Source organism: Fopius arisanus, unplaced genomic scaffold, assembly GCF_000806365.1.
Source record: "Fopius arisanus strain USDA-PBARC FA_bdor unplaced genomic scaffold, ASM80636v1 scaffold00049, whole genome shotgun sequence".
Taxonomy (NCBI): Eukaryota; Metazoa; Arthropoda; class Insecta; order Hymenoptera; family Braconidae; genus Fopius; species Fopius arisanus.
The window spans coordinates 741571-766231 of NW_011887788.1; the positions used below are offsets into that span (position 1 = coordinate 741571).

General features: G+C 38.2%; 2 protein-coding genes across 3 annotated transcripts in view; one reads left to right on the forward strand and one right to left on the reverse strand.

The window, feature by feature from the left end:
- Positions 1–2286: 2286 nt before the first annotated feature.
- Cad88C (cadherin-88C) lies at positions 2287–9915 on the reverse strand. Its single transcript, XM_011306807.1, has 7 exons — positions 9630–9915; positions 9409–9560; positions 8296–8676; positions 7901–8030; positions 3950–7683; positions 2882–3867; positions 2287–2628 (listed from the first exon to the last, which is right to left on the reverse strand). Exons 1-7 carry the CDS (start codon positions 9811–9813, stop codon positions 2508–2510), a joined length of 5688 nt encoding a protein of 1895 aa, XP_011305109.1. The 5' UTR covers positions 9814–9915; the 3' UTR covers positions 2287–2507.
- Positions 9916–20670: 10755 nt separating this feature from the next.
- The window catches only part of LOC105267715 (tensin-1), a 67984-nt gene continuing 63993 nt past the window's right edge, over positions 20671–24661 (forward strand). Inside the window, exons 1-2 of one of the 2 annotated variants that reach the window (XM_011306765.1) lie at positions 20671–21079; positions 21644–21849. In XM_011306765.1, the coding sequence (XP_011305067.1) occupies positions 21808–21849 (42 nt within the window). In that variant the 5' untranslated portion in view covers positions 20671–21079; positions 21644–21807. Of the gene's footprint in view, positions 21080–21486; positions 21850–24661 lie in introns of those variants that run through there. The other variant, XM_011306764.1, reaches the window with a different exon arrangement.

A 24661-nucleotide genomic window follows, 5' to 3' on the forward strand; every position in this document is an offset into this window, starting at 1 on the left:
AATCAATTAAGGAGGGGAGGGCAATGAGGGGAGAGCTTCATTTTTAATTCATGCAAAATGCACATTGTTAACTCCGTAAATTCCGGTAAATTGAATTGATTGCATTCGTTAGTGAAACACAACAATCAATACAGTACATTTGAATTTTCATCGGAAAATGTAAAAATGTAAAATAAAATAAATATAAAAAAAATATTTTCAGTGAAAAATGAAAAAATAATAAATGAAATAAATATTTAAAAAATATTTTCAGTGAAAAATAAAAAAATGTAAAATAAAATAAATAGAAAAAAAGTATTTTCTGTGAAAAATAAAAAAATATCAAATAAAATAAATATAAAAAATATATTTTCAGCAAAAAATAAAAAAATTTCTCGAATCTAGAAAAATATTTTTCTGGGATTTTCTGAAAGATTTCTGATTACCCACGACTCGTCGTGAATTTATTGTGAATATGGAATTCCATCCAGAAATAGTACTAGTCTTTCAATTCTTCAACCCTAAGGGTCAACAGGGTCATGAAACATGATCGAAAATCAATGAACCCAGTGGCAACACACGTTGTATATGCGCGATGACTCAGTCGTGATAATTCAGAGGCCCTTAATGGCTCGACCTCCGCCTTAGAGCAAGTTGCGTGATTATTGTGTGAAGGAGTGAAACCACCTCATAAAAACTACCCTCCACCCCCAGAGAACAGGACCCTCTCGCTTTTCTCCCTTTTAATTATGAGGAAAATCCTCTATTCCCCGACTTACACTGAGAATTTTAATGAACGAGTGAAATACAACAAAAATTTCAATTTAAATTTCAACTGAAAGAATTACAAACGTTTAATAATCAATTAATTAATTGATTGATTAAAATTAATGTGTGAAATCTCAGAATTCTCAAAATCTCAAAATCTGAAAAAATAAATTAACACAGGAACATTTTAATTCAATTAGATTAATCCGAATGGAAACAGCGAATTACAATAATTAATTGAATATTCACGGGAATTATTCGGAATTCAAGTTATTGATTGAAAAAATTGTTTTAATTCCTTTTTTTCAATTTTTAATGGCCATGAAAAATTTGAGAAATTCCGTGAATTCAAATGAAATTACGACTGACATAATTGGAGATTCAGATGACATTGTGGTTGAAATTTCAAGAAATTTCGAGGAGGGAAATAATGTGGGGGTTTTGTCGTGGTGGATAGGCTGGGTGGTTGGGTCAGTTGCCTCAAGGGTGGAACGAGGGTTGAGAGCCCTCGAGGCGATCCGGACTGACCGACGGGCGAACTCTTAGCTCAAACGAATTACCATAAGACTGCACGCGACGTCCAGGAAGACGATAAGAGAATAACGTAGTTTCGTTTTCTCTCGGTTTTTCCAGTTGTTCCCAGCCTGACTGTAACCTTTTTAATCTTTATAGATCGGTAAATGAATCAGGTCAATGTATAATGAAAGTTCCTGTGAAAGAGACAGAAGAATTCCAACGCGTGAGGAAACTCATGCAGAACAGGAAATTTACATCTCAATTTTTTATATTCTGTGAAAGAATATTCTGTCTCATATTTATTTATCTTTCCATTTTAACACACCCCAGAGAGTTGACATGTCATTGAATCAATGAATAAATTGTCGGTGTTCATCTTCAGATTAATGTTTATGCGAAATTTTAATACGAATTTAATGGAGTTAATAAAATAATAAAAAAGGAAAGTCGATTGGAATTGATTCGAGTGTTGAATGCACAGAGCGAGAATTTTTATAGAATCGATTCTCTGAAAAAGAATGGGGTCACCAAATCGTATGTCCAACTGGAGAGAATTGTCCTGTCAATAAATATAATGAGTATTGATTACGAAACAAATATATTGATGAAGATAAACCGAAAAATATTTAAAAATATTTCGCGACTTGAATTGTCGTGTGAGTAAAATCCACGGGTGAAAATTCGTTTGGAAGAATTAATATTCTTGTAATGATAATTTTTTTATCGTTGGTGGAATGTGAAAATATGCAGAGAATGAAAAATTTTGAAGCATTTAGGGGATAGCGTGAGGATTGATATCGTGCCGTGTATTACTGGACCTTGGATTGCGATTGGCTGTGCGAAACCGCCTTTCGTGTTACCAATTTGCATTTAAACGTATGAGATTCTCTCATTTAAAATCACTCTTCTGTCGGGCATCATCACCTCGGAAAAGGGCCGGGCGAAAGTTCATTGCGCCAATTCTCCAAAACGATTTGACTTTATTTACATTACAATCAAATGGAATTATAAAAATCACTGCAATACATTTACATTAATTTGGTTGCCCTAAGACATCCTTTAATATTTTTAATAAATAAATTTTAATGGTCCGTTATATTTGTTTTGGTCTCTTAGGAGAGGTTATCGGAGTTCCAGGAGAGACGAGTGATAAATAGCGTCTGGCATTCTAAAAATACCGACACGAATAAATATTGAGTAGAAAAATGTAGCTGAGTATTTACAAAGTGTAGTTGGATATTAATCTATAATTCTGTGGTTTCCACTCTTTTGCCGAGTGGATTATTTGGTACTGGATTCTGGTGTTGATAAATCGGGGATTCCCGGCAGAATGCATTTTGGGTATCAGTCACGGTTTCAACACTACTGTAACAATAAACAATATTAAATTATTTATTTCGCTCTCTACTTGAATCACCATTTTTTATTTCTATTTCATTGAATAAATGATAATAATAAATAAAATAAAAACATAAAAAAAATAATAAATAAATAAATCAGAAACAAAATTTCAAATAATTCATAATACCTGAATTAACGCTCTAAAAATGGGAGAATAATTTCAGAATTTACTTTAAGAGTTGAAGATCGGTATTTAATACTAAAAATGTTTTTTTACCTAGAAATAGAAGAACGTCTGTGTCCTGACATAGCGCAGTAAGGATTCTCATTGTTTCTCAATGCCAATCCTCCCTCATTCGTGTTCTCCTCATTATTCAGGGCATTCTCATCAAGAGAGTCCCTATCCGATGTGTGACTAAATGACTCATCACTCTTGAACCACTCATTTTCGTAAGCATGCATCCAAATGGGATTGCTACCCTCAACACTATGTTTATTGGTATTTGGAACTCCCCCAGGACCCCGAATAAATTCCGAGTCGGTGGTGCCGAAGGGGGAGGCATTGGCAGCTTTGAGTTGTCTTTGGAAAGACGCCCTCTGAGACAAACAGAGAGCAATGCAGAGCATCAAAAGTGCTCCAAGAAAAATTGTCAGTGCCAACAACCACAGGGTAGTGCCTGCCTGTTCGTACTGTACAATCGGTGATGATTGAGCAGGTTGGGTATCAAGCACATTAAATTCTTTGAATAAATTATCCAACTTCTCAATATTACGATCGACGAGAGCCAGGACCTGTGAGACATCTAGGATCGAGTTGTCCTGACGATTTACCAAGTGGAGATAGAGATCGGTTCTCGTGCGATCGACTGATCCATCATGATTCTCATGAACTTTGTATTCATCGACATTCACGATTGCCCCCGTGACATTCCCCAGGATTTCCCGGAATGCATCGATTCGGTTTCGAACTTCGGGTGGATGTTGTCTCAAGACAAATCGAACTCGTTGATCTTCTCGTAGCAAGTAGATGAAGACGCGTGCCGTGTCCTGAAGACCTTCGGTGTCGTTAGCAATAATCATAAAGTCGAAGTAGCCCTTCATTCTCGGCTGAGGGTCGAAGTTGAGACTGACAGCACCTGTCAGCCTGTCCACGAGGAAGGGCTGCAAATTCATATCGTCGAGCCCCTCCGTCAGAGTCATGTGGATCTTACCGATCTGGTAGTAACTCACTACAGCGTTATCACCCTCGTCCAAATCGATTGCCTGTCGAGTTTTTTTACATGTCAGTACAGAATAAAAAAATAATCTAATCATTAATCTATCCTTGCTATTAAAATATCCTTACCTTCACGTGCATGAATTGTGTCCCAAAATCGGCAGCTGTTGTAACTCCCCCGGTGAATACTCTACTCGTAAATTTCGGAGGATTATCATTAACGTCGCTCACAGTAATGACGACTTTCAGCAGTGTATCATCCTCCTCGCTGAAGGAGCTCTGATTGACCGGAACTGTATTACAGTCCTCTGTCGCTTTTACCAGCAGCAAATGATCCACTTTCTCCTCTCTATCCAGTGTTTTTCCAGTAGTCAATTCATGCGTGACCGTATCCAGAGTGAAATAATCATCATCATTACCACCAACGATGAAGTAACACACCTGCGTTGGTGGATCATCAAGATCATCAACTTCGTCCTTATCAATGGTCTCAGGAAGGACCACAGCCTCTGCACCAGGAAACTGCTCCTCCAAAAACATCACCGTGAACACATCCACCATAAACTGTGGCTCATAATCATTGATATTTTTAACATAAATTATGAGATCAAGATCTGTACTGAGTGGAGTTGGAATTCCCAAATCGTACGCCTCAACACGAATTTCGTACATTTTTTGGGTCTCACGATCTAACGGATGTTTCAGCGTTATCACGCCAGTTTTATCGTCAATATGAAAGGTCCTCCAGTGACCAGCGAGATCTTGCTTCAACCGATAATGGACATCTCCATTCAATCCAGTATCAGCATCCACAGCCTCAACCTGAATGATCGATGACCCCACAGTGACATTCTCAGGTACTCTTATCGTCGTGTTATGTTGAGGACTCAAAAAAATCGGTGGATTATCATTGTAATCCGTCACACAAATATGCAACACCCTCTCGTCTCTATTCGAAGGGCTGGCCAGGTCTCGAGCCTCAAGATTCAACGAGTAGTTGCCAAATTTTCCTCTCAAAGACCCAGTGGTCTTGATCTTAGCGGACCAGTAGTCAACCTGTTCAACCATAAACAGAGCCATTTCATTTCCAGAACTAATCCTGAACGCCACTCGACCATTAGGACCCGCTGGATCATCAGCATCCTCAGCCTTCACCAGAACAACCACATCCCTGGCGTCATGAAACTCTGATATCGTTACGCAATCTTCTGGAACGTCGATAATCGGTGAGTTATCATTAACATCTTCTATTATAACTTCTATTTGCTTGAACGCATTCCTAGACTCTCCAGCTGAATATCCAAATTGGTAATTATCCCAGGCCTCGATTATTAATAGATAACTGCGCTTGACTTCCCAGTCCAGGATATCCGCTACGGCTACTGCACCGGTGTCCGGATGGATGGAAAATTTTCCCTGCGACGAGAGTCGATCTAGCAGATACGTTATTTTACCGTTATCTCCACTGTCCGGATCTCTCGCCTCAATTCTTGCTACTTCAGTTGAGACTTTTGCATTCTCCAATACCGTGACGTTAGTGATATCAGTTATGAAGTAAGGATTGTTATCATTCTCGTCTATAACTTGTACATACACTTCAGAGAGGCTAGATCTTGGGGGAATACCCGAGTCCGTTGCACGAACTGTCATGTTGAGCCAGGCGAAGACCTCCCGATCTATTTTATTCGCCACAACCATTTCACCAGTTTCAGAATCCAAATGAATCAAATCTGTTATCTCTGGTGGACACTCTAGGGAGTATGTGATGGTTCGGTTCTTATCAGCGTCGTCAGCAACGATGCTGGCAATGTGAACACCATTTTTACTGTTCTCAGTTAATGATCTTCTGTAGAAAGGCCGTCGGAACTTCGGATTGTTATCGTTCTCATCTTCAATTAAAATATTCAGAATTGCTGATGCTGTTTGCACACCTTTTACCGCTGCGAGGTCCTCGACGACTAGACCAAGCTTGATTGTCTCGACTTTTTCTCTATCGATCAGTCTTTTTACTCTCAACAATCCATCGATGGCGTTTAACTCGAGAGCAGCTAGGTAATCATACTCCTGGTGTCTGATCAGCGTTCCTTCCTCGTTTCGGGCCTCCGATGAATTCGAATCTATTCGGTATCGAAGTATTGGTGATATATCCGGATCTGTCGCTACGATTCGATGAACGTAAGCTCCAATCTGAGTATTTTCCCTGATCACAACTGTTCCAGGATCTTTGAACATCGGTGGTTTATTGTTAACGTCAATTATTGTGATGTTCACTAGGACGTCAGACAATTTTTGTAGTTCTGTTCCACTGTCTATTGCCACAACCCTCAGGACATAGTTTACTGTCTTCGGAGATGTCAGATCGGGATCCAAATTGGAACCCGGGGCAACCTGAATGATACCAGTCTCTGGATTAATGATGAATTTATCACCAGCACCTCTCTGAATTCGATAAACTATTTTGTTGTTTGGAGCTGAGAGATCCTTGTCCCATGCTTTCACCTGAAGAACAGTAGTCCCACCTTCCAAGTCTTCAGGAATATTTTTCTGGTAAAGAGAGCGCTCAAACATCGGTTCATTGTCATTGATGTCCTTGAGGTAGATCGTTAAAGGTGCGTCTGAACTTAGACTGGGGGTTCCCATGTCCCTAGCTCGTACAGTTAATTTTAATGCTCGAATCGAAGTCTCTCTGTGCCCCTGATTGATCGGCAGAGCCTCATAATCCATCGCCGACGATGGCTTTATCACTCCCCGTTTGGAATCAATCGTAAAATTTCGCGAGAATTCACTCGCAACTATTGAATAAATAATTTGACTATTTTTAGTGCCATTGAGATCGATATCAAACGCTTCGACTCTCAGTGATGACTCGAACTCTCTTTTATTCTCGAGTAAAACAGCTTCGTATTTGTTCTGCAGAAAAATCGGCGGATTGTCGTTGACGTCCTCAATGTTCACGATTAATTGTGCTGTATTTCGATTCCCTCTTCCAAGATCATCACGAGCTTCAACAGTCAAGTAATGACGTGAGACTAATTCCCGGTCAAAACCTGGACCTGTTTGCCTGATGGTAATAACACCAGAGGTTCCGTTCAATCTCAGGGCGTAGGCTATGCTTCCACCAAGATTTGTGTATCTGATTCCTTTGCTTCCGTAATTTCCACTGTCAGCATCCAGTGCCTGGACCCAAGCGATTGTCGTACCGATTGGACTGTTCTCCGGGATGTTCACCTCGTAAACGTTCTGAGTGAACTCTGGATAATTATCATTCTGATCTTTTATCAGAACTGTTATAGGGACAATAGTGAATTTCGGCTGGATGGGAACAATCTCTTTAGCTATGAGAGTGAAGTTTATGATAGAAGTCTGTTCAAAGTCCAGTTTCTTCGGGTTCTTGACTCGAATGAGGAACGGGGCCTCGTTGATGCCCCTGGAAGGTGTGATATCGAAGACTCCACCATCTCCATCGACAAACATACGAAATGTCCCGTTGGTGCCCAAATCGTGATCGTAGACTTCGGGTACTGCATCACCGATGAAATTCACTGGTGTGTTCTGAGGTGCGTTCTCATTTATTTCAGCTAGGTACCGATCACTTCGGAATCTCGGGGTCTCATCGTTCACGTCGACGAGGATAATCGTCACTTCTGTTGTCACTGATGGCGTCGGGGTGACTTTTGATACTTCTTTGACTGTTATCTCGAGGATGAAGGTACCATCGTTATTGTCTTCTGATTCACGGTCTAGTTGCCCTCTGGTGAAGACTACCCCGGAGATCGAATCGATGTCGAAGAGGTATCTCGGACCTTCTGTGATGCTGTAGGATACACGGTTATTAATTCCTTTATCTCCATCGATCGCTCGAACTGTGAATTGTTAAGATCGGGATTATTAATGAGGAGAATGCGGGGATGATTGCATTGTAGAAGTGGATGGGATGTTTTCTTTTTTTTTTTTAATAATTCAGATGAGTCAACTGGAGTCGTTGATATCAGAAAATAGCTCGGGTGGATAACTTTCAGGCTGTCTGGTAATTCTGATATTTTTATTCTGTATGAGAGAAAAGAGTAATGCTCAACAAACCTTGAAGAACGGATGTTCCAATCTTCGCATTTTCACTAATTCTTGCAACTGGAGTCATGGCAATGAACTCCGGTGGCTGGTCTTCTACATCTTGGACTTTAACTAAAATCGCAGTGGTCCCGGTATTTACCTGTTGATGAGAAAATAATTCGTCAATGTTCACGGATTTTTTTTTAATGAATCATTCATTCATTTAATTTCTATGAATCATTCATTCATTTATTTTTTATGAATCATTCGTTCTTTATTCCGTGTGACTGGATGGAGTCCTCAAAAGCCACGGGAAGATTAAAAAATAAATAAATAAATAAATGAAGGGAGAAATCGACTCGAAATTCTTTCACCGATTTGTCGAGATCTCTATTGATTCAGGGAGTGAGGAAAAAGTGAATTACTTTTCCACTGATCGCTCGATCAACGGCGAGAACTCGGAGTTGATACAAGTACTTTCTTTCGTAATCGAGTTCGCCAACAAGTCGGATGACCCCTTTTCCATTGACAGTGGAAATTGAGAACAGATCATTATCTCCATCGAGTTCCTGCAGCTGATAGACCACTTGACCGTGAGGGCCTTCGTCCACATCCGTGGCCTCAACGGTCATGAGGATTCCGTGTCCAGAGTTCTCTCTTACTGTCAGTGTAGTTGGATGTGGACGGAAAATAGGTACGTTGTCATTAATGTCCTCCACGAGAAGCAGAAGACTCTGGGTTATAAAATTTCCGTCACCCAATTTGTGATCCGTCAACGTCAAAACCAACGCGTACTCGTCTTGCACCTATAAATGAATAAATTAATCAGTTTTTTATTTTTTAAATAAACATTCCCGGGTAAAAAAGAAATTGTAATCGGAATATTTTTTCCGAATTTTCAAAAAATTTCGGGAAAACTTTTCAGAAATTTTTTTTTATGAAAAAAAAAAAATCGGAAAATAAAAAAATTTTATTTTTGGGAAAGGTTTTGAAAAATATTTCTAAAATTTGGAAAATCAAAAAAGTTAAAAACAACAGTATAATTAAAAAAAAAAATTATATTCGCAAAAATTTCAAGAAAATGATAAAAAAAAATTATAAAAAAGTTTTCCAGAAATTTTTTGAAAATTTGGAAAAAATAGTCCGATTACAATTTTTTTTGTACGGGTTACGAACACATGATTTCGTTAAAAATTTCTATTATTCTATTTCAGGTTTGAATATCGCATCTTCCTGTCCGGCAAACCCTCAATTATCACCCGGAAACGTCCATTGATTCGGCTGTCACACTTGACCGCGCAATGGACCCTCGGTAAGATTTCAAAGATTTCACTCAAACGTACATTGACAATTTTATTACTGCGTGTCCCCATGGCAATTCGATTCGCAGTTGCGACGGAGTCCGAGTGGAACGGTCACGATTCCAAGAGGCGGATGGTCTCTTTTACGCTACGCTAAACTCACCAGAGTAACACGGAATATTTCCGTAATTTGAGTTGCGTTCTGCCTCCAATAATCACCCCACAACATCATCTTACCTCTCTATCAAGTAATTTGTTGAGAAATACATTGGCCTCTTGTGTGGCAAAATTTTCAACTCGAATGACATCAGCCCCAGGTTGATCCTTCACACCGAACGTCAGAGCATCTCCATCGGCATCAATTCCTCTCAGTCTGTATATCAATGTACCTGGGGTAAATAATGAAACATGTCATTTTTCGATGCATATGTCACTTGTGGCTTGGAAATAATACAAACCAACTGGCGTTTCCGGGCCCTCCTTCAGCCTCACCACAATTTCTGTCTGTCCATTTATGAGGAATTCCGGTGGATGATTCCTCGCACTCGAGAGGGACAGCAGACATGAGAACACGCAGATGAATACGGCATCCACTTTCAGACGAACTTTTCTCGATTGTCCGAGGCAACTATGTCTCCACATTATTCAATCACCAACGATACGATTTTTTTTCTGCTACACTGGAAAAAGGGAGGGGAAAATCCACACAAAATTCATCTCTGGAAAATCTATTTGAAATGTATAATAGGGGTATGTAAAAATTATAGAGAGATATATGTTTTGTTTATTTTTCTAAATTGATGATAATTATTTGATGATAATACATTAATTCGGGATTTTTTCAGAATTTTTATGGAAATTTCATACATTACAATTATTTTCAATCCTGGAAATAATTCTCCTTCGTGGACATCGTCTGATCTCGCAGAAACATTCCAATCGGTTCATGAAAATGTCGTCAATCTCGATTAATTACATTAATTAATTAATCCACAGCTGGGCTCTCAACTTTGCCCCTTCAACCTCCATTTTCTGCTCATCATTTCGCCTGGAATGATTGCATAATTTCATTAATACCTCATTTTATTTCAACTGGCCTGGGGAATCCAATGATTAATTATGCGCGCATCGGATTGCTTTAATTAATTAATTATACAGTAATTATTTTCATTTTCCGAATATTAATTGGAAATTTCTCGTGATGAGTTCTCCAGAACTCAGAATTATCGATTTCAAAATCGTGCACGCGTTTCAAAAAATATCAAACAATAATTACCGGAAGAATTAATTGAGTAATCACTGGACGGGAGTGAATGGACGAGGACGTAAAAAAAAAATGTTCTCCACTTCATTACCCCGAGTATTTCATTGATAAAAATCCAAAATACATAATAATTATCAACGACATTGCTTGAAAATTATACCTTAACCCAATTATACCTTTCCTGTTATTCAACTTGATGTTCGATTCTAAATCACTTCGCCCTCGATCCTGAAAGATCGAAATAATACCCGCGGGTTATTACCGTGAAGTTAATTTAAAACCGTTAAAATCTAAACACGCAATTATTGTATCATTGCACATTGAACATTCTCGCGTAATGTTTTGCAGACGTCACGGCTCGGTGATATTTCGGTAACGGATAACTCTCCGATGATTTTTTACTCCGGGTAATTAACGTTTATGGATTTTACCCAGTGATCAAGTAGTTTAAACGCGCGGGTACTGAGAATATTACGATTTATACAAGTGCGATTGGTGTTATTGTATGTTAGCCTGATACTTCGCGCACGTGAGCGCTTGCAGCCTGCGCACATCATGTGTAAGAAAGTGACGCATCGTGTGCTATCAGTTTTTTAAATTTCATGTTCATCATGTGAATTAAATAATTACTTTTTTTTTCAGACTAATTCGCTGAGTAATTCATAATTTTTGATCGATTCTCGGAGATTTACTATCGATAACTTGGAAATTACTCATCGATACGAGAGATTGTATTCCATAATATTATGGATTTAATTAGTTCACAGCACGTGCACAGGAAAAATCAATTGTTATTAATAAATTTGAACGATCGGAAATATTTCTTTATATATATATATTTTTTGTTCAAATTAATTAATTAATTAATTTTTTATTTTTAAAAATTTTTCTCTTTTGAATTATTTTTAAAATGTTTATAATTTCAATTTCAATTATTATTCAATAATAATCCATATCGTATTAATTTTGATTACGAATTTTTTAATTTCTATTTTTTCAAATTCTCACACAAAAATTACAGATAATCATTCGGTATTTTATTAATTATTAAATATTTTACGGTGTGTTAATTCCAATTCTGATTTATTATCCTCACGTACATGCGTTTGGTTTTTGATTTTAATCCTGAAGAAGGAAGAACATCCTTCTGAAAATCCGAAACGCTTTCTTCACGAGACACAATGTCAAGAGTTTGCTGTGACGCTTATAATAACAGTATTTACTCGAGTTAGATTTTAGTGAAAGCCAGGTGGACAGTCTGGGATGCAATTGTAACGCGTCAAAAAATTGCATACGGCATTATCGTATGAAACAAAGAAGTTCGCGCAATCGCTTGCGCAATCATCACTTTCTGTGAAGCGTTATATGTGATTATTTCTTAAATGGGGCATTGAACAAGACTATTGCACGTGCACTAGGTTTTTGTCATTGAATTTTTCATGTACTTTCCAACGTGTCTTTCTCGTTTCAAGAAAGTATCACTCTTTGAAATCCTCTTGGCTGGATTCTTCTTCAGGTGACGATCTAGATTCACTGGTTTGTGAGAGTTGAGGGTTTCAATTCCAAGGCGTTCGAAAAAAAAGCTATCAACACAGCAATTTATTTTTCTAACAGCCATTTTTTTTTTAGAACAATGAAATAATTAAGAATGATTGTCCTACTAAAAAAAATCATAAACCCATTATTAATTTCTCTCATATTTTCCTATTTTTTATGAATAATTTGTTAAATAAATTTATGACCATTGACCATTTGAAAAGAATAATTTTTTATATCACATCTCTTCTGATTAATTATCTCCTTGTATTATCGACGTGAAAGGGTAATCTTCAGGAAAATTCTAGATAATCGCGCGTGCGGTGAAATTAAACCTGGAAGCATCGGTATTTCGTCATGAGGTGTTCTCTCCTCTCATTGATTATTCCTCTGGGTTTATGCAAGCTGGAGGTTTTGGTCGGTAGCTCTGCGGTCCGGAAATGAGATAATCATGGGATTTGACAGTCTGCTAATTCAGCTGAAAATTTTCATCGCTTCCACTGGCACAAATTCGCGGATTTCGCTTGCGGTGGGTAATTTATTCAACCTTCTGCTCGTTTATTCTTATTTTATTTTTTATTTTAATGCGGCGAGGAGTTTCGATCGCAAAATAATCAGGATTTTACTTCCCACACCTGCCATGCGTGTTTCCCCCCCTGAAGATAGTCAAGCCATACGGGGTATATTTACGTTCTCGTATTGTATGTTCATTCTCATCCCCCTATGAAACACCAAACAACCGTTGCGTGACGACCCCAGACACCCAAAACTTTTCTGGTAGAAATTCCCGGAAATTCCAGTCACAACGTCATCTGAGTTTCTGATAATAACGGCTTCTAATCAATTTCAATTAAAAATGTTCGCTCATTTTTTTATTCATCCGAAAAAGCCGAATCATTGGACTTTTAATTAATATTCAAGTGGATATGTACTATTGGAAATTTCCGTCACAATTGCATCTGAATTTCCATTAATTACGGTTTTACATGAATTTTTTTATTAATTGTTCATTGATCTTAAAAATTCAAGAAATGTAATGATTTGTTTGTTAATCCAGAAGTCGATAAAAATTTCGCGGTATTTAAGTTTTACATCGGAAATTTTAATTTTTGAATTCATATAACAATAATTATTCTTTCTTTTATTTATAATATTCCAAAAATCAAAAATCACTGAATTTTTTAATTGAATTAACTCATAAAAATGATTAAGAATAATAAAAATTGCAGAGAAAAATGGAAAATTTGCGTGATTTATTTTATTTTAAAATCCCCAGGAGTAAATTTCTCGAAAAATTTTCTCTTAGCATTTACGCAAATATTTTCACTTGTTATCACAAATTCCATTCGCTCTGATTTTGTCTTCGTGATCGGAGAAAATATGTGGGTAAAAGTTATAATTCTGTAAAAACAATGGAATTAAAATTCTCCCGCCAATTAGACCACAATATAACGAATTCAATCGCACGCTACAAATCCCCAATCACTAATTTTATTTATTACATCACCTCGAACGATCAAAGATAATAAAAATTTCCGCATTTACACCAACTCTCACCCATTCGCAATTAGCCCAAAGTGATTTATTAAAAAATTCCTCCGTACAAATGAGTGATTCAGAAGGATAATGTATACCATGAACAGAGGAAATCCAAAATTGCCAGTTATTATAGTACCACGTATGCAGCTTTAGAAGTTGGCCAAGTTTTCTGATGCAAAGAGTAATCCGAGTGTTAATTACGTGTCGGCAGGATTTGTGCGGCATCAGTTGAATTTGATTGACGTTTCACGAACAGGGGGAAAGTAATCAAGAGTACTTCCGGTTACTTAAATTAAATAGCTAATTGCTACAAATAAATGCGACTCTCACCAGTATGTGGACGATTTTTTTTGATAATCCAAGATCGGCGGTGGGAAAATTGTTTGCACTTTTTCTTCAATTGTTGTTGGGTATAATTTTATTTAATCTTTACTATCTTCAGGTACCAGGGAATATGCACCTGGCTGGTTGAAACGCGCGGCGTAAACTGAAAGTTAACCAGTCTCGCGATATGATGAAGAGTCAGTTCTTTGGAGCGCTGTTGTTGTTTCCCCAAGTTGTTTCCCCGGTGGTTCAGACTGGCATGGGCTACACACTTCGGTGATCACTGACCGTACCTCGGAAGTACATACAATATACTTAATTTTCAAATTGTAATACCTTTTCCCCATTTCTCCCTCTTCCTGTCTAATTTTCTCCCCAATTTCGGCCCCACGCGTCGCGCTTTTCTATTTCCGATTGCCGATTTTTTTACAACCCCTCGTTTTACCGATTTCTTTTCAGCGTTTTCAGTCACGGACTTGTCCATAGGGTGCATTTATTTTAATCCCAATTTAGTTGTTATATCGGAGTTTGAGGTATTTGTAATAATTAAAGGCAAATAATTATATGGGGAATATTATATGGTGCATTATATTTTTGCGCTGTCAGTACTTGTTGTTTTTTTTTTTATAAATTTCTCTCGTGAGTACGGAAAATTTTGGAGGTGTTAGCGAAACTTTTATTGGCTTTGATGCGTCATGTTAAAGGTGTCTCTTCGTTTAGGATGGGGAATTGAGAAGGATTATGGCCAGATGGTGGTTTTATGGGGAAAATCGATGGTTTAGGCTTTCTAAAGAATTTCAACAATTCTATTCACATTTTTCTATTCCTGATAACGCTCTAGTTATAAAAAAGGAATACTCCAGAATTTTTTGATAATAATTACTGAAATGGCGGAGGAATTTTAGGACAGTTTTTTTATCACTCCACGATTTTTTAATTAATTAATAAAAAAAATTCCGGGGATTTGTTAGAAAATTCGATGATCTTAAGAAATGGAAATTGAAGTGATTATGATTGCTGATAGAGAAAGGGGAAAGGAAATCAATTCAAAAATATCTCGAAATATCTCGAAATATCTCGGATTATTGCGGAAACCGAATTATTGTAAATTATTGAACAAAAAATAAATTAAAAATTTTTTTTTTTTATAAATTGTAGAGAACCTTAGTGATGGATGGTACGTGAATTATCAATTCTAAATTCTCTCATTTTTCCAGTTGAACCCAGCAGAGAGAGAGTGCATTTATCGACGGCGAGTAATACGTCATCCGGGGAATAAAAAATTACGTGACCTTCCTGTCCAACGACTTGAATCTTATCCACTCCGCGAACTTGCGCCTCTCAAGAGCAGATTTCCCTAATCTTCACATAATTAGACTCAAGCCGGGGTACTATAAAAAAAATTGAAATAGAATTAATTTTGCTTGGAATTCACAAATGTATCTCCAAATATTTTTTTAAAATTTGTTTAGATGTCAAGGATCTCTAGAATATTAATCTCCAAGTTCCATAAGTGGAGTTGACCAGTCAGACGTAAATTTCCGTCTTACATTCCCACCCTGAGGTCTTAAACCACATGTCATATATCAGGAAACCCATGTCCATTACTTGGGTACGAGGGGTTCCATTTATTCCATCACCTCCACTTGCTGAACCAAGAATGATAAATGGATAATTGAAAGTATCGAAGTTATAACTTGCCCAAAACTAGTGTTGACACGAAATTCTCTTTTCTATTTCCAGAAAATCCTTTACTAGAGTTTAAACTGAGACACGAATTCGCGCGTGAGTCAATCCGTTATTTTCTCCTCTCCTCGCATCTTTTCAGCTTCATCGTGATCTATTTCTATAATATTTTACCGTCGACTCGGTTTTAGTGATACCGTCAGAAAAACCGTCACATGTCTGTCATGAATTTGTCACATGACAAAACTAACGCCAGTCACTCTTCTATTTTTAGTTTGACGGGTGTATAACGGGTTGAACTACTAATTATTCCCAATATACCCACGAACAAGAGGGGACCTCGATCTTCCTACAAAATCTGCATCCGAGCAGATTAAAATCCCGAGAGAAATCTAAAAAAAAAAATCCATTTTAAACACTGAATCCAATTTTCTTTGAAAATTTCATAAAAAAGTAACAGTAGGGAAAAAGAACCTGAAAAAATGTGTAAAGATGAAGAAAATCGGGAAAATCGATTTATATTGATTTCTCCAATAATAATTTCTCGAGTGATCGTCGACCGGAGAGACCGATCGATCGATTTCGAAGAAAGGAAAAATGAAAAATGGAAAACCGGGGAATTGGGTAGGCGGAAAAAATATCCCCGGAAAAAATAGCCCACACACCCAAAACGTGTTAAACCCACCCAATTTGATAGACCATAGGAAAATTAGAGCCCCTGAAAAAATAGACAACGAAAAAAATAATTAAATTAAAAAATAATTAAATTGAGCGAGTCTTAACACGTTTTGAATGTGTGGGATATTTTTTCCCTGGGATATTTTTTCCGGGATTCGGGAAATTGACGTGTATCATGAGGAAAAGTGTGAGAGTGAAAAAAAAAATGAGCCGGACATTAACGCTTTTCTCGATCAGGTCTTTTAGGGGTTCGAGCGGCAGTAGGGGCCTTACTCCAGACACATAACCGGTTCGCAGCTGCAGTTGAACTAGCGAATATACATCAGAGAGACTCGCATTCACCCACACACAGACATATGGTGACCACGCGCTCAAGAGCGATATCAACGAACACAATCGAGCTACCAGAGACTGTGTGGCAGCTTACGGGAGGTACATATAAAAGGGGTCCAGCGGGTGGTGGTGGCTGTGACGGTGGGGTAGAGAGGAGAGTAGATGAGGTGAAAAGAGAGAAAGAGAGAGGCTTGGACTCTAAAGATGCAGAAAGTAACGACGTGCCCTCGGGGGCCACACAGCAAAGAGGGAGATGGAGGAGGAAGAATCGAAAAGGCCCCAGCAAGAGGTCCGCAGTGTCGTTCAAGTGACCGGGGATCGCTACTCCCCAAATCCAATGGTTCTTTGACTCTCTTATCCATTTTCATCAGCGGTATCATATGGTCCCAGTGTTTTTCATCTGTAACTCGTCGTTCTATCCGTTCATCACTCAACAAGTCCCTTTTTACGACTGTCCTTTGGCACGTGTGTTTTATCATCTGGGGTACCAAGTGGGAGGAAGAGGAAGTGTCGAGACCCTCAAGTGCAATCTCCCTCGGCCCTTTCGGCATTGTTCGATGTCACCGCGACGTTTTCTTGTGCTCCTTTAGTGCTGATGTAACTCCGTGTCCTGAAAAAAGTATTTTATCGTGTTTTCAATATTTTTTTTTAAACATTTCTCTGGATTCTTGATAAATCTCTAAAGGTTAGTGAACGCTCGTGGAATTAATGACCGACTGTATGTACACTGTGTCCTTGATGTCTGCGTGACGTCATTGGGGAATGTATTTATGAGGTTTTACTGACATGTTGGGTTTCAATTGCAATTGCGAGGGGATTTCATTGCTGTGGGTGAGAGGGATGTCTGGGGATGGGAGGATCTTTGGTGGAGGGATTTCTCGTTCGATCTGATGACTCAACTGGGATTTTCAGTTTTTTTTTTTTGATATTTCTTTCGGAGGTGATGGCGACTAGTTCGGAATTTTGGATTTAAACTCGAAAGATTTTTATAATTATATGCGTGGGACGTTTAACTGGCAGTGGGAATGTCTCATCGCGATTTTTAGATTTATCCTGGGATAAATTCAACTGTCAAACGACGACTCGGGACCGGTGATATTTTTTTATTTTGGTATTTTATACAGTGGTGGGTATTATTAGTTTTTTTGAGAATGCGGGATACATGGAATGACTATGACAGCTTATAATTCTCACGGGAATCATTCCCATCAGATCAAATTACAATTTCTGCGGCGAGGTGAAATCGCTCTTGCAGGCGTTCGGGTAATACTCGCGAGATGGAATAAAAAAGAAATGTTTAAAACGGGAGGGAAAAACATCGATTGTGAGTCATACGTATTTTCTCGTCGTTGACGAGGACGAGTGTTGAGAAATAACCAGCCAAGAAGATTACCACTTTCAATTTCAATCCAATCGTTGCAGTTACATCCGCTTTATACTGTGCACTCGTTCTATCGTGTCACGCGATATTTCGCGAATTCGAGGGGGCAGAGATAAAAAAGAGGATGAGTAAGGATGAGGGCTTTGAGATATACATTTGGTGGCACGGAATGGAGCACGTGCGCAAATTTGGGCTTCCTGGGTTTTGTGGTGGATAACCACCTGCTTTGGTAAAAACTCGCCTGTCAATGCCTCTTCACTCCTTCACATTCTCTTTGTCAGGGTGAACCTAACGGGATCCATATTTTGATAAAATTCAGGGACAAAGGAACGAGGGCGGAATGAAAATAATCGTCTTACAGAAAAATTGGTAATTGAGAAAACGATTGCTCCTGTCAGAATCAATTTTTTTCACAATTAAAAATTTATATAAATTTCACTTTACTCGAATTTCAGTTTATTGATTGATTGATTTTTTCGTTGGAATTGCATTCGTTATAAAAAATGAGAAAACAATCGAACGTTAATTAATAATTGTCAATTAATTGTGCAGTGAATAAAAAGTCCCGGAATTTTTTCAAATCATACCAAATGACGTTATTAATCCAGATGAAAATTTCGCGACTTCATAACCGGATTACAAACTGCTACGACAATTTTTGAAATAAATTTGTCGGTGTATTTGCATTTCTGAATCCCTCGCACCAAATCTCGAATAAATCGAAGATGACAACAGCTAATCCCATTAGGAAAATGATAATGGGAAAAAATCATAAGATGAATTCTGACGTGCGACAGATAATTCCAATATACGAGTAAAGTTTCTTTGAGCCCGGCAATTAGCAGCGGTCATTTCGATAACGATTAAAAATCCAGATGATATTGCTGTAATCCTATCCACAAACGACGGTTTAATCTCCGCGTATAGACACATCGGATTGAGCGTCTCATTTTGTCGGTATCTTGCTCCTTTCACGTACAAACGCACCTCTTCATATGCATTTGCACACGCGATGTACGTAATCTCTTCCATACGCAATCCCCAATGGTGCGCCTCCTCGCACTCCAACGGCGCATTAAATGCTACGACATATTTGCATATGCAAATACCATTTCGCAAAGCTTACGCAGACTCCTCACGAATGTATCTCCACCGGTGCTTTTTCCTTGCCCTCATCTTCCGCCTTTGTTTCTTTCAATATTTTTTTTTATATACACTCTCTTCATTTTTGTTCCGGCTGTCCCCCTTCTGCCCACAACCGAGCTAATGGACGTTGATCATTTGCTCAGGGTATATTTTCAGGACTGCCAAGGCTTAATAACGACTTGAGTGCCAACTTCCTACACCATCCGAAATAACCGCGAATTTCCAAGTCTCCATTAACCCTGATTATTTTTTTTTTTTACTTACTGTGTCGTATGCGTCCACTGAACTCTGAAAAAATAGGAGGGACTCATTTACTCCGGGGAAGTAAGGGCTTTCATAAAATCTTAGTCCTCCAGGTGATGGCGATTGGGAATTTAAATCATGTCATGATAATTTATTGCTCTTACCTTATGGTTGTTGATTATGATAATTATTCCGAGGATACAGGGTAGATTCTCTGTATGAAGGGTTGAGGGGTATCAGCAGCTAATGATATTTTTTTGGGACTTATCTCTTTGTTCAACCGTTTTTACTACGGTACAAAGGATTTTTCTTCTTGGCATTTTATTCATTTGCGAGTTAATTGAGGGAATTCGCATGTAGATCGCGACAGGATATTAAGTGCCGCCATTGATCATGTCAAGCTGGTCAGTTGGTGATTTTAATATTTACCATTAATTACGCTTTTTCTGAGTTGCGATAAATTGCGGCCTGTACTCAGCAAAATTAACTCGCCAGATAATAAAATAAAAACAATTGGAGTCGCCAGATTTTTTTTTTTGAAGACGAATTATATTATTTCATTGTTCATAGGTAAATAATTAATCTAGTTCAGATATTTTTAGTTGAAAATCAGAGTTACCACTTTCGAAATTATGTTCAATAAACTTTGTTGGAAATCCGATTTTTCACTCTGGGAAGAAAAACTGAGAATTGACGAGGGAGAAAGAAATTGAGAGGTTCAAGTGAAGACATTCCGAGACACTTCGGTATTTTCTCTTCAGAGGCCCTAGGACATGGAGCTGATAAAGTTCTACTTAGAATATTGACTCATTTCCGGTATAAAGAACAATGAATAGCTATCGAGAAGCGATTGCGTTCGATGAAGACATCAAGAATGTTCGCCTGAGCAATAAAAAATGTTAAAATGTCAATTCCCTAATAATTATTCCAACAGCTCTCTCTATAATTGAATTATTGGCACGCCATTCCCAGTGAAGGATTCCCCTGGTAGAATTTCCATGATCTGCAAATGAAATATAAAAAGTCGATTGAAATTATTCAAACCACAATGACTCCACATGAAAGGTCAGAGAAAAAATAGACACATATTCCTCGACATGTTCTGTGGTTGGCGAGTCTGTGGTTAACCATGAGCATAAAAATTATCTCGAAAAGGAAAAAAATATCACCTGCAGACTATCGCTTTATCGGAAAAACCTCTCGATTACAGTGTGTCATCGACTCTTCCATCTCTGCATGGAAAAGTGAAAGGTGCTGAGAGGACCTGTTGCCTATATTGAACAGAAATTCATTGGTTGAATCAGTGTACAGTATCAGGTGCAGTCGATATACGCATGTGGCTCAGTACTGCTATTGAGACTGGCGTATCGACTTTAATCGTTGGCTCGTCTGCGAGACATCGATTCTACCGTGTCCCCTACGGCTGAGATAAGAATAGAAACAGAATACATCGCCATGGTTCAACCCCGATCATTCTGCAACATGTGAAACTCCAGTGTTACTTTCAGTCTGGGTTTTGCCTTTCAATTCATTGCATTTGTGCACAAACTTTTGACGTTGATTGTATTCACTAACCGTTTTTTAGATTCAAAATTCAACCACTGGCTTCGAGCGCCATTGGCGACAGTCTTTTGTTAGTAACGGAATTGTCGGTGAGTGTTTGTGAAGTGGTGGAAAATGGTGGATAAAATCGAGGGATTATTCGATGCAGATGAGGAATTACCGGGGAATTGTATAATAATTGAGATTTTTGGCGGGAAGTGAGAGAAAAATTGGAGGTAGAGCTCGGAAATTAGAGTTATTTTGTCCCTCAGCGTCCTTTTGTCCCCAGATTTATCAGTGAGTCGCAGATGCCCCGAAATTATTCTCGGAAAATGAATGCCACTTCAGGAATCTAGTATTTTTACGTAAATAATGGAAGCCTGACGAATTATTCGGTTTCAAAAAAGAGATTTTGAGATCTGAGTGAAAATTTTCCAACGTCGAGTGCTTCAATTTTCCCGCGGATTCTCTGGTAATTTCGTATTTCAGAAAATTTTTAAGATCATGGCAAATTCCATTATAAATTTTTGCCCGGGTAATTGCATACATAAAAATAACAGCGGAACGGCTCATTACCCCCCATTCATGAAGTCGTTAACTTTAATTACAGTTGGTGATTGTAGGAAAATCACCTCTGCTTATTTGTTGACGAGTTGTCTCTCCCCCCCTCTACCTTTTTCATGACTAAGGACTTGAGGGACAAAACAACTCGAGGTTTATACCCAGTTCTCTGTACGCGTGCCACTCGTAAACACGTCGACAGATGCAGTGCTAATAGTGAAGTGATATTTATCAAACAGGTAAATAAAAAGTGAAAACCGTGAGTCATTTGCAAACGTAAAAATAAATAAATGTGTCAGTGATGCCTAGTCTGTGCTGCGTACCCGGTAAACCGAAAAAAAAGGATAACCCTCAATTAATGTAAAAAGAAACTAAAAATGTGACTATTGGATGAACGGAAAACATGCCAGAGGAAGGTTCTTTCAAGGTTTACTGTGGCATTGAGGTAAATATAATTTCCCACAATTTTTTTAATCTCTCTCTTGTCTTTCTTCACCCTTTGAGGAACTTTCTAAACTCGTGCGAACTGCAAAAAATCCGGAATATCTCATTTTCTTAAATGAAAATTCCATTCAAATGGCGGTGTTAGTTAATAGTTAATGGCATTTCTGGGCAATGTTGCGTGAAGGACGCGACCAACTTGCAACACCTATGTTCACGTCGACAAAAGGGGTTGGCCCATTAGTTCTACTTTTGCTCTCGGTGTATTTGCTTTTGTGAAAACAGTATGCGGTTAACTGGTAACCGAGTGCAATAAGGACGCAACTTGAGTAACATGGAAATTCGCTCTGGGATAACGAGAGATCTCACGCGTGTTTATGGACATTATGGTTCAACGGATTGTTCAAGATAAATGCCAATGAATATTTTCAGATTATTCACTGCGATTTCAGGTATTTCTTCACCGAGTTAATTAAATTAATGGCTTTGGGACTTATCGGATTTATACATGGGGAAGTTTCGCTCCTATTAGATGGGCAGGAGAATGGAATACGGTGAATGGCAGGCGTATATCTTCCAACGATTCTTGTTAGCTGATTGGTTAGTGCTACTATTCAGACTATGATTTATGAATATTGGGGAAAAATTTATGAACGTACTCCGAGATTTAGGGGAAAAAATCATTCGTGTTTCTTCATTACGAATCATATTCGGAATACACGAATATCAATTCGTGTCAAGACAGTCTAAAGTCCTTCGCAATCCGATTTCTTCTACGGGGATTGAATTAAAAGAGATGTACAGTGACGTCATGGTTTGAATTAATCAATTCTCAACGGATGAGTAATTTCTAGTGAGACTTAAATTGGCGAGATAATTTGGGATTTTTTGCGATTTCGTGGTCAAGTCAAATTTTATAAATTAATTCCTGTAAAAATTATTGAAATTCATTGTACTTCGGAGCCAGTGGACCAATACTATTTCTTAACAAGGTCACGAACGATTGCAATTCTTCTTATTCGATAGTAATCACGGGATGAATCACGATTGAGTATACCTTCATGACCATAGTTTACCCTCTCATTGTTCGTCGAAAGGCACTCGACCAAGAGTTATCGCCCAATGTCCAAGAAAACATAATTGCGTTAGCGTTATTTACAACATCCTGAAAATGACCCTCGCACCCGTTATTTATCGGGCGTACGAGAGTTGAGAAAGCACGTCATTTTTATCGGTCATATAATCATTCCGGCGTGGGGCCAAACAGCGACAAAGCCATTCAAAAAGTGACAGTATTATTTTTCGATTCTTATTATTTCTCTGAGCCTATCACCAGGGCAAACTGATTTCTCCCTCGTTCTTTGTTATCTTCTCTTATCTCATGCAGCTTTCGAGGCATCACTGAGGTATTGCCAAAAAATTGACTATCGAGGGCTAAAAGGAAGGGATGAATTGGGGAATGGGTGAGCTACGAAGCGAGAAAAAGCACATGAAATTCTTGTCATAGGCTCACAGACCCTCTTACCTTTACTCTGCTCTTTTAAGTTAGATATTGCTGTGGAATACTTCTTTGGGAACGAATGCCTATCTGCTACGTCTCCCGTTTGAGCCCTCAAAACCCCTGGGGTTCTCTTTTCCTTTTACTCCAATTTTGTTGTCAAACGACAGATGACAGTTGTCAATGAGCTCAATATTTTTACTCTCCTCGATTATTGAACGGGTTTTAAACCTTCTATCGTTGATCCTCTCGTTGTTTAGCAGTTATTGTTTGACGTTTGTGGTCTAATGGAAATGAATAAAATGAAAGTTTCCACGGAACTTGTTCTACACTTGGAAATGTCCGCCCGCAGGGTTCTCTCCGCTCGTTGTCTGGTGTATATCGAGTAAAAGGAAAAGAATGTTTTTCAAGAACAGAGAGTTTCTGGAAAAATGTTTCCACGGACGGGATTAGCCGAGTGAAAAGTTTCCTGGTGCAACTGTTGGGGAGGCATTCCGAGTTTTTCGGGTGGGAAGAGAGGGTGAAGTCTAGATCTGTCAATGTCTCATCAAATACGTATGGAAATTTCCCTTCCATTTTACCCAGTAGCGGATGTTTAATTGATTCATTAAAATTCAAATTCATCCAAATCTCAAAACCCTCGCAGGATTATCCACAAATTTTCACTAGAACAAATTTATTCCCTGAAAATTCATTTTGCGAAATTTTTCTAATGGCGTATGTGATCTTCACTTGAAGTTTCATTTGGGTTTCCGAGTCTGAGAATTTTCCTATCACGGAATTGTTTAAATATAGAAAGTTCCTCAGTGCAATGGGAAAGTAATTATCGTTCATGTGCGGCGATGGAGACAGCAGGATATCAATTTGGGAAAGGAGATGAGTGTTGGATTTTGATTTTGATGGGGTGAAGCTGATGCAATGGGTTCGCGATGAGACGAGAAATTTACACGTCGCGAAATCTGCCTATTAAAAGGACTGCATGTGCACAGAGCTCGAGGGGTCATACAACACGTATAATAGGGTAGCTGGGATGTTTACGGAAATTTATTATAATTAAATAACCTCTGTATGCACACGCAACGGCTATTTCGCAAACGGGATACCTGATATTTTCATGTTTGCTGGAAATGCATTGGATGTTAGAAATGAGGAAGACTTTCATTGTTCTCTGTACACCTGGAAAATATAAAACTTCATGAACCGTTCATTATCAATTCTCGGGACAGTGACAAGTTTTTTTAAAAAATTTACAGTTCTGTCTAATTTATCCACAAAATTTCGAGATTTGAAAGTGTCTTTAAAGCAATTATAATACGTA